Source organism: Mytilus galloprovincialis, chromosome 12, assembly GCF_965363235.1.
Source record: "Mytilus galloprovincialis chromosome 12, xbMytGall1.hap1.1, whole genome shotgun sequence".
In the NCBI taxonomy this organism is placed as follows: domain Eukaryota; kingdom Metazoa; phylum Mollusca; class Bivalvia; order Mytilida; family Mytilidae; genus Mytilus; species Mytilus galloprovincialis.
The window spans coordinates 26,975,988-26,986,779 of record NC_134849.1 but is presented as its reverse complement, the minus strand read 5'-3'; the positions used below and the strand labels follow the sequence as shown (position 1 = coordinate 26,986,779).

General features: G+C 33.5%; 1 protein-coding gene across 1 annotated transcript; it reads left to right on the top strand.

Annotated features, from left to right (window-relative positions):
* Nucleotides 1-4,637: 4,637 nt before the first annotated feature.
* LOC143055087 (uncharacterized) lies at nucleotides 4,638-9,720 on the top strand. Its single transcript, XM_076228235.1, has 4 exons — nucleotides 4,638-4,894; nucleotides 5,165-5,313; nucleotides 6,326-6,481; nucleotides 7,254-9,720. The coding sequence occupies exons 1-4, from the start codon at nucleotides 4,738-4,740 to the stop codon at nucleotides 9,714-9,716; spliced, it is 2,925 nt and encodes a 974-aa protein (XP_076084350.1). The 5' UTR covers nucleotides 4,638-4,737; the 3' UTR covers nucleotides 9,717-9,720.
* Nucleotides 9,721-10,792: the final 1,072 nt, after the last annotated feature.

The following is a 10,792-nucleotide window of genomic DNA, read 5'->3' as shown; positions in this document are numbered from 1 at the left end:
ATTTTACGGCGCATATCTAATATAATAATAATCCAAACTATTAAATCACGCGATTATTCCCGAGTGTTCGTCAATCAGTTGAGGCTTTTGGTTGATAAACAGTGACTACATATATATAATGCAGACATGGAAACACACTCACCCGATTACGTGTTTGCGTTCACATTTGCAAGCAGTATTGGAATCATTTAGAAAATATATATATATATTGACGAGACAACTTTATTAACAATGACACATTAACAGATTTAAAAACGGACTACGGCTGTGTTTTTGGTTGCAGTAATTTATTTACGATCTCAAATGCTCCCGGCTTTAATAGTACCTTTAATCACGAAGAAGTATTTGTATTCACGCTAAAGTTGTCCACTTAACGGGAAAAATAAATTAGATACTTAAAGATAAGCAGGTTCTCAATTCGTGAACATAGTGTAATGCTATTAGGTAATAAATTAGGAAGTCGATTAACACCTTAGCCATGTGGAATACTCGTTTTACTTTTTACTTGTACAATCTCACTAAGCAAATGTAAATTTATAAAACGTAAACTTTTCTACTTACAGTTATTGTAAATTGGCGATCATTTGATTACATTCTTCAATTCTTGCACACAATTATTTCCTGCATTTTGTGTTGCCGATTATTTTCTTTCATCAGGCCTTGGACCGAATTATTTATTAGTTCCTACTAGTATATTAATTTCCTACCACCCCTGAAAATAAAATGGTCACCCCTTAATAAAGATGTTTAAAATCTTAACCCTGGTCCCTTATTTATGATAAGATACTGTAAACACGGACGTTTAATTTTCGCGAATAGCCAGTACGGTTAATGCCACTGCATGGGAATATTTAAAAAAATTTTAAAATAGGCCGGGGTCATTCAACAATTTGATCTTATTTTATGGTTAAACGTGGTAAATACAGGATATTCGATAACTTTTTTTTCGTGATATGAAAAATGACAAAAGTTAAAAATATGTAGAAAATTACTCATGTCGCTGGCACTGAGCTCTGCCTAGACGAAGTCGATCTTGAATTAAAATGGAACTAATTGATTGTATTTTAGTCTGATATTTAAAATTGAAGATAAATTTGTATTTCTAATACGTATTTTAAAACTGCATTATATCTCACTTCATTATAATCGGACCGTCTAAAACATCACTCAAGCAGAAATAAATGTACAAATAAGAAGATGTGGTATGAGTGCCAATGAAACAGCTCTCCATCCAAGTAACAATGTATAAAAAGTTAACAAAATAATTACATGTCAAATTACGGTCTGCAACACGGAGACAGGGTGATGTCTACTACAATTAACCGGAACAAGTTTTTCAAACTACCATTAGTGGAAATTAAATTATTTAGTGGTGCCGGTAACGTGTCCTTGTACCTATACAATTTCATGCCAGGTACAAGGACAATATGCAAAGTGTTACGGCCTTCAATCAGGTTTAGTATTATAGACCCTTTTAAACAAAAACACACCATCATAGTAAAATTAAAAATGGAATTGGAGAATGTGTCAAAGAGACAACAACCCGACCATAGAAAAAAGAACAGCAAAAGGCCACCAACAGGTCGTCAATTTAGCGAGAAAAACCTGTCTTGTTTAAAAGTTCGGGTCTATGATACTAAACCTAACTGAAGGCCGCAACGTACATCTTGCATATTAGGAAAAAAAAGTGAAAAATATCAAAGAAAAACTGCGAAAAGATACTGAAACAGAACTGAAATAAAATGTTGATCTCTGATGTTTAGATTGTTCTCTTTTTAAGAAATTTTTTCTCTTTTCGCGAAAAATTAAGTTGGACAAACAGCAATGAAGTGCAGGAAGCAAAAGAAAGCTTGATACTTTCTTTGAACCATTTAATTCATAAACACAACTGTTATGAAGTCTTTATAGCAACAGGATGACTTATTATCTGGTTTGAATCGTTTTTTGTCGGATTACTATTCGGTTTGGATTTTCTGTGTGGTGACTTATGGTTGCTTTCATCTGTCATTAACTCTGGTGGATAGTTTTTTAGATTTATGTTATTCTCTGTATAATTAAACTATTTTACTATTCCTTCGGAATATATACAATTAAAGAATATTATTTATATGACATTTTGGTGTACCCCTGTCACGTACAGTTAATTACCGCGAGGTTTCAACTCAAACATTCGTAGGATTTCGAGATGGTGACCAATAACAACTACTGGATCCCTGTTGTGTTTACTTATCTCTACACTTACTGCACGAAGCTATAGATGGAATGGCGGACCAGTTTAACATCTATAAGTCATTTGGTCTCTGTTGGCAGGGGCGGATCCAGTCATTTAAGATGGGGGGGGTTCCAACTATATGCTCCCATTCAAATGCATTGTTCGTCCAAAAAAAGGGGGGTTCCATGATGTATGAATTAACGAAAATTCAAAACTTTAAATACACTTTGCACTTTACACTAAATATGACTGTTTATCCTTAGTTACTGACACAAAAGTACACTATATATTTGAGATGATTTGTTTTAAAATTTAACATTACTGTAAGTCATGAGTACAATTGATTAGAAAAGGAAAAAAATCGTTGTTTATATATTTGGACCAGTTCCTTTGTTTAAAACAGTTTTGATTCATTATTTGTTGGTACTTTTTTTATTGAAAATTTAAAGACAAAGCTGAAATATCTACACTATATTATTCATGGTTTTCTAAAATCTTTCATCGGCAACGTTTAGGGCTGAATACCAATTTCTTGTTTATAGGAATTTGTTAAAAGATCATTTATTTTAGAAACATCTTCATAAGCTATAATTTAAACCCTACCCCCCCCCCCCCCCCAACAAAACACAAAACAAAACAAACCAAAATAAAACCCATTGACGATGAATGAAGTTTTTAACGAAGTTGACTGGCTATACAGCCCTTACATACATGTATCTATAGGTATGATATGTTTATTCAAATTAATTTTAAGCGTCAAATCACGGTAAAAGTTAAGGTTTCAGTAACTGAAAGGCAACTGCCAGTGAATAAATCGACAATTTGTACTGGTTTATGCTTTTGTTTACACAACACATATATAAAAGGGAAGATGTGGCATAATTGCCAGTGAGATGACTCCGAGCTCCATAAGACACCAAATGACACAGAAATTAACAATTTCATATAGATATAGATATATATATATATATTAGTCACTGTACGGCCTTCAACAGTGAACAAAACCCATTACACATTGTAAGCTCTCTGTAATTATTTTTCTTGTGACTTCTATTCTTGTAGCTTTTTTCCTGCGACTTTATTTCCTAGGGACTTTGTGTGAATTGTTTCCATGACTTTTTATTTGTTTACTGTTCTCTTAACAAGTATAACGTTATAACTTCACTGTTTTTGTCAGATTAGCTGAACGTTAAAACATTTCAAATAAAAGAAATAAAAATACTTAATCATATTATACTGAACAACATTTTGAACACAAAAAAAAGCCCAAAACTGATTCATATATCTATATCAGTCTCATTTCTAAAAATAACGAAAATAAAAGATCCATTTGATAAAAGAAATTTTAGATGATTGGCGGTAGAATAATTATCTGTTAAACAACTAAGTGTGAAATGTCTGGCAAGTTTTCAAAAGACGTCCTGTAGAGTACAGTATGCCCGCTGGTTATTTGGATTGATTCAAAAATGTACTCTAACCTCGAAAACGTTGTCACCACTTTAATTATTACACAACTGTTGCAATAAAATGTTGATATAGCCATGTTAAGTAATTTTAGTCTTACATATATATATGTGTTATTTTTAAACTCCACTAAACTCAAACACAATGCTGCATATACTTGTTTCATATGCATGATATTTATGATATGTAAATAAAACAAATACTTTCTATAACAGTAAGATAACAGTAACTGGATTTAAAAACTGATCTAGCTTGTTTAATTTAACGAAACACAAACTTACTGAATTATTGTTCCTATTTTTTTAAGCAATCGTAGATACATTTTATTTAGCATTTACTTTATTTAAAATAGAAAGAAGAATAAACAAACTACCACACTGCAATTTTGTACATTTGTTTTATTGTAAATTAGTTAGACAATTCCATAGCTGCAACTCGGCGTATCCAATAAGCCATGTTTATAATACACTTTAATAGATATATTTTTAAACATCCTTTTTATTCAGTTACGAATCATTGGTTCGATCTTAATTATTTTACAATAAAAAAAAGACTGGTATGACTTTTTGTGGACTTTTATCCTGTGAACCTTTAGAAGGAGAAGTCATAATTATAACCCATCGACCTTTTTTCGCGTTGATTTACATATATATTTGCCACTGGACATGAAATATAAATTAATCATCATCATTAACGGTGTTATCTGAACACCCAGTGGCAAATATTACATTGCTACCTGTTGAAATGAATATGTGCAACAATCCCATAAAGATATACTGTGTAACGTTTCATATTAAAATTTTAAATTTCAGCAGGAGCAACAACATACATTGTTCATGAAATCGGAATGAACACCAATTCTTTGGCATGCAAACTTTTATTTTGTTTAGTATTTAACTAAAAAAGATATAAGTATTATATTTTACAAAAGCTAGTGCTCCAAAGAGATTGTATTGCAGTCGTTTGTAGTCTTTAACTGATTCTAATCAATATTTTGTTTATACAAATAGTATATATTTATCTCTTTTATTGTGTAACTAAATAATCATATTGTTACAGAAATGGCTTCATTTGCTTTGATGTTGCTGGATACTGATGGAAGCACCAGTATCCTATCTACAAGTAAATTGTACCCAAGTCATAAAATTACCAGAGCAGCAAAAGTTAACATTGTGGTTGGAAAACAGAGATTACTCGGAGAAATCATAGATTTATCAGGTGTGTGTAGTTTTTTTTTTATAATTTTTTTCTTTGGAGTTTACACGTGAAGAATGCCCATGCACTGATTATTTATACTGGTGCTAAAGTCCATCTTTTGAGACTGCATACATTGTAAAAATTATTGACAGTACTTTGAAGTAAAATTGAATATTCGACATTGTTTGCGTTATTATTATTATAGATTTCAATTTTCTATGATGTTGCTAGTTTTTAGCTACCAGAAAGAACCGAGTATCAATATTTATAAATGATGTTGTGTTATTTCAGTGTCTGTGGACAAGCTTAAGACAGTGCAGAAAGAATGGATAAAGACGCACAGGGCTATTGCCATTCAAAAGGAGGAAAAACGCAGAAAGAGACTGAAGTTGCAGATAAATGGAGATTTTATAAATGTGTGGCCAGATGAAGATATTCAGGTTAGTAAGAGAAGTGAGAGAGGTACTGACATATGAAATTATAAATCCACACAGAACTTTATAATATAATAATATACGAAAAGGGTCATTAAAAAAACTTAAACTCAAATTAAAACTAGTAAAAACAGGTATGTGGACACTAAAACTTATCCTATTATTATCACATCTGGTCCATTAGTTTATTGTAAAATATATTATCATTTTACTTGTAAACGTTTTCAGAAACTTTACCAATTGAAGCCAAATATAGTTATTTACATAAGTTTACTACATATGTGTCTGTACTCTCTCGAATTAACCAACATAGCCGTTACATATTTTAATAACGGCATGACTGAGTTTGTTGCTTTTCTGCACATTTATTTGATTTCATATGATGTATTTATAAGAAGTACTAATATTAGCATACTGCTAACTTTGTTTAAGTTTACATACTTTCAACATTATGTATCGACCCATGCATGAATTTGGAAAAGTTATAACAAACCCTGACTGTGGTCTTTTCAATATAGAAGATGTGCTATCATTGACAACGCTCACAGATATTAAGTGATATATGGCATCGTATGTCTTCAACATTAAGCAAACATATACCGCATAGTCGGCAATGAAATTCCACGAAATCACAAAATGCAAAACGATTCAAACAAGAAAACTAACTTTTCAGCTTTCCTTGTATGAAAAAGAAATTATATTATTTTAAGTAATCAGTTGTAAAATGATTTACATGCATTTGAGCTATATGTTGATTGACATTATATTAACTTCATTATATAAAAAAGAAGATGTGGTATGATTGCCAATGAGACCACTCTCCACAAGATACAAAAAATGACACAGAAATTAACTACTATAGGTAACCGTACGGTCTTCATCAATGAGGAAAGCCCATACCGCATTCAGCTATAAAAGGCCCAGAAATGACAATGTTAAACAATTCAAACGAGAAAACTAATGCTATTTCTTCACAGACTAAAATTTTAACAGTTTGAATTTTATTGTATTTTTCTAGGCAGCCAAGAGACCTAGACTTACCACACGACCATCCTCCTTTAATGCAGCAGGAAAACAGAAAATAGGTCAACTGAGGAAAACTGTCACAGGAGCAAGACCTGCTACATCAACAACATCTGTAACAAATCAGACATCATTTCCAAGAAAGTTTCAGGTAATTAATAGAAAATTTATATTGAATAAAACAATTGACCGTCAGTAGCCTGGAATATAACACTTGTACATGTATGTGCATCTAACATGTCCTCATCCCCCCCCCCCAAAAAAAAATCTGATTATTTTGATAAACTAATTTGTATACATACGATCGACTTCAACAATAGACATATCAGTGGCGGATCCAGGGGGAGGGTTCCGGGGGTTGAAACCCCCCTTTTTTTTTAGATGATCAATGCATCTGAAAAGAGACATACAGTTGCCCCCCTTTTGTCCTGGGTTGGGAACCCCCTTTTTAAAATGGATGGATCCACCCCTGCATATCACTACGTAAACCTGTACGTCGTTTTTGGAAGAAAAAAAAATATGAATAAAGTAAAAGAGATGTCATCAACGATAAACTAAGAAAGCCGTTAATGTATGCATACGTATGTTTCATTGTTATTTGGGAACCATTTTTTCTCGATTTTGCTGGTACATGTATATGTAGATTTATTTTGAGTATTCAACAAAAAACAAAAAAAACATTAAGACTCGTGTGATGTTTGTCAAATTAGCGAAATCAAGTAAACACCAAAGAAATTGTCCAATCGACTTATATCACAACGATTTGTCAATTTTCATGCCGAGTGTCGATGCTTCCCTCCGGGCACCCAAGCCGTCCCACACTAGTAAAAATTGGTAGCCACCAAACAAAACAAGTGTCATAAAACACCAACCAATCAATATGAAAAACCAATCCATATTTTTTTTTTTATCATTTATTACAGGGTGCTAGTGGAAGAATCTTAACGATTCACTATGAGGGATCCGGTGATTATACAGATGAAGTAGGCCAGGCAAAAAGAAAACCTTTTTTCACAGACCACTTGAAAGACGACGAGAGAGAAATTGTACGTCAGCAAGTAGAGGCATTTTCAAGAAACAAATCAACGTTTTCAACACAGACTCAGCCGGTTATCATTTTAGAAGATAACAGTTTAGACCATAATGATCCTTCAATCGACACATTTATGAGAACATTTAGTTTAAATAAAGACATGGCGTCTGTATCAACTCAGACACGGACAGTAAAAATAGCGGCAACTGACGCTGAATTAAAAGATTACACCAGAAAGACGGCTTCGCTTACTTCACAAAACCTTTCGAAGACAAAAGGTGATGCCCTATCTGAAGAAATGGGAAATAATGCTACTCATGCAACATCACCCATGGTAGTGGAAACTAATGCAACTCGTGCAACATCACCCATGGTAGTGGAAACTAATGCAACTCGTGCAACATCACCCATGGTAGTGGAAACTAATGCAACTCATGCAACATCACCCATGGTAGTGGAAACTAATGCAACTCATGCAACATCACCCATGGTAGTGGAAACTAATGCAACTCATGCAATATCACCCATGGTAGTGGAAACTAATGCAACTCATGCAACATCACCCATGGTAGTGGAAACTAATGCAACTCGTGCAACATCACCCATGGTAGTGGAAACTAATGCAACTCATGCAACATCACCCATGGTAGTGGAAACTAATGCAACTCATGCAACATCACCCATGGTAGTGGAAACTAATGCAACTCATGCAATATCACCCATGGTAGTGGAAACTAATGCAACTCATGCAACATCACCCATTATAGCGGACACACCACTAGAGCAGACCGAAAAAATAGATGCCATTGCAAAAGTGGGGATATATACCGCAAGAGAAAAGGAGGAAACTGATGGAATACAAGAGGAATATAATGTTGAGCAAGAAGAGAAAAATTACGCCACACAAACAGAAAAAAATAATGTCGCACAAGAAGAGCCTTTAGTAGATGAGACTAAATGTACCAGTGCCAACGTTTTCAAATCAAAAGATACAATCTTAGGTCCTCAGTTGACAACCTTCTTAGTCGACTCAATAAATTCCATTTTAAAGTATGTGAAAAGCCATGACGAAATGCTCCGACAGTTAAGGCAGGATATTGATGGGAAAAATGAAGTCAGCTCTTTCAATGAAGGTGCTTCTAAAGACACATTTCAAGAATTAATTTTAAAAGATAACCAAACTTTCAAAGACATCACTCTTGATGAGTCTGATCTATCTGAACTTACACCATCAATACAAAGTATTTCTGATAACGATACAGTTTTGTCTGAATCATCAGACCTGGACAAGTTTTTGTCCGATATCAAAGATTCGCTTACTTCATCAGCCAAGTCAATTAGAAAGAAAAAAGTCCTGCCTTCCTTGCCAGCGACAAGGCAATGGAAACCACCACAAGATGAACTGGCAGATGTGTTGTCCGCTGTAGACGTTGTATTATCGTCTAAAGATAATGTTTCAACAACTGATAACAGTCAATTCTTAAGTAGCTATGATGTTGAATCCGTAAATAGGCCAATGACCCCAAGTTCAAGCAGCGGGTCTCAACAATCTACCACATCGACTGGACAGTTAGTCATTCCTTCTGCTTGTTATTTGGCTCAACCACTGACTATAGCACCAGTAACAAGTACATCCCAGCAACACGTGGTTGAAAGCAGCTGTAATTTCCACCAACCTTTGGACACTTTTTTTATTCAGCAAACAACTTCTCCTGAGCCGTGTTCAACCGTTCAATCAACACCGGCACAGACATTTACATCACACATAGTCGACCATCAACACCCGAGGTCAACTTTACATACAAACCCCCAACCTACTGTAAGACTACCAACAATGCAACATGCAATGCCAACAACATCACCTCCTACTAGCAGCAGTGGAATTTTACAAGGTCTTGAACATCAAAACAATCACCAGCCAATAAGAAACTCATTCAATCACACTTCACCATTGATGACAACACAGTTTATAGCAAATCATTCACAAAATAACTTTCTAGCTGCAAATAGGATGTCAGCAGGTCCAATAGTTGAGATAGAAAAACCAGATGACATCATAAACTTAGCAAGAATAACAGAATGTAGGATCTCCACTGATTTACGTTGGAGAGCTTTAGGTTCTACAAGAACAGATACAAATTTTGCATGGTACCTTGCAAAAGAACTCTTTCCTCCCGAGGACATGATTGGAAAAAACTTTCGCGGAACACGTGGAAAATTGGGCCTATCACCAAGAAGAAGACGTGCCATTGAACATGCAGTAATTGATGTTTATGGTCAAACTCAACTCCCAAATGCAGTTGCAGGCATCAATACAGGCATTAGGAATATGAAAAGACAAAAACAGAGCTAAATGTACAATATATTTTTAATTTTATTGTCAAAATCCTCATTCAAGTTTTTACCTTCAGTTGCTCAAAAATCTTATCTGGAAGTGCAAAAATAAAGATTCAATATCAAATTAAAATTCTACAAGCGTGAAACAAGACTAATATTTTATTAAGGTAAAAAATTGATCAATAACTCCTTCAGGAATAATCTGATAACTTTGAAAAGAATATTGAATATTATATTAAAAAAAATGATTAGTTAAACATATTAATAATATTGAAAATTTTCTTGTGGGATAAGTCCTAGTTCATTTTTTAAACTTATATCATTCAATTAAAAATATCAATCAACAGGATTCAGGCGTGCTAAAATCCTATTACTTTCTTTTATCTTATTTCTTACATTAATTAAACATACATTTTCAAATTACATGTATGTTGCAAACCTGCCAACTTTTAAAAATGTGAATGAGGGTTTTAGGGGCAAGATGGTTCATTCAGTCCTAAAAAAAACTAACAGGGCCTTTTAATATATTTTAATGGTGTTTTTTGGCTTTTTTTTTCTGTAGAAAAATTGTTTTGTTTAAAATTGTGGAAAAATTTCCGTTTGAGAGTCTATATATGGGAAATTCCCTGCAAATAGTGAAAGTTGGCAGGTATGATGTTGTATGCAAAAAAAACATGGTAAACTTGAACAGAAATAAAAACACACTGAACTCGACTACCGGCATGACAAACTTATAAACATTTTAAGGAGAAGATTTTTTGTTCATAATAAAACAAGTCATTGTCATTGATAATATATTCTAGCACTTTTCATAAATCTATACATGCTATAAATTCATCCAGTAAATAAGTCCTCTTTAGTATCCAGAAGGAGCACCATCATTTAAAATTACCACTGGTATAACTTTATGAATGTGGTCTATATATTTTATACATTGCTCTACAGTCAAAGCATCCCAAAACTGTCTGATACCAGATATCAATGTTTCTTTTGTCTTTGGCTTCACTTTACTTTGAAGATATTGTTTTAAAGATGACCACAGATTTTCAATTGGATTTAAATCTGGTGAGGAAGCTGGTGTTTCCATTACAT

Bases quoted from the DNA above. Each gene is read 5' to 3' on its own strand.
- LOC143055087 (XM_076228235.1), top strand. From the start codon at position 4,738: ATGGCTTCATTTGCTTTGATGTTGCTGGATACTGATGGAAGCACCAGT. The intron at 5,314-6,325 runs GTTAGTAAGAGA...GTATTTTTCTAG, and splicing joins GGCCAGATGAAGATATTCAG to GCAGCCAAGAGACCTAGACT. The intron at 6,482-7,253 runs GTAATTAATAGA...CATTTATTACAG, and splicing joins CATTTCCAAGAAAGTTTCAG to GGTGCTAGTGGAAGAATCTT.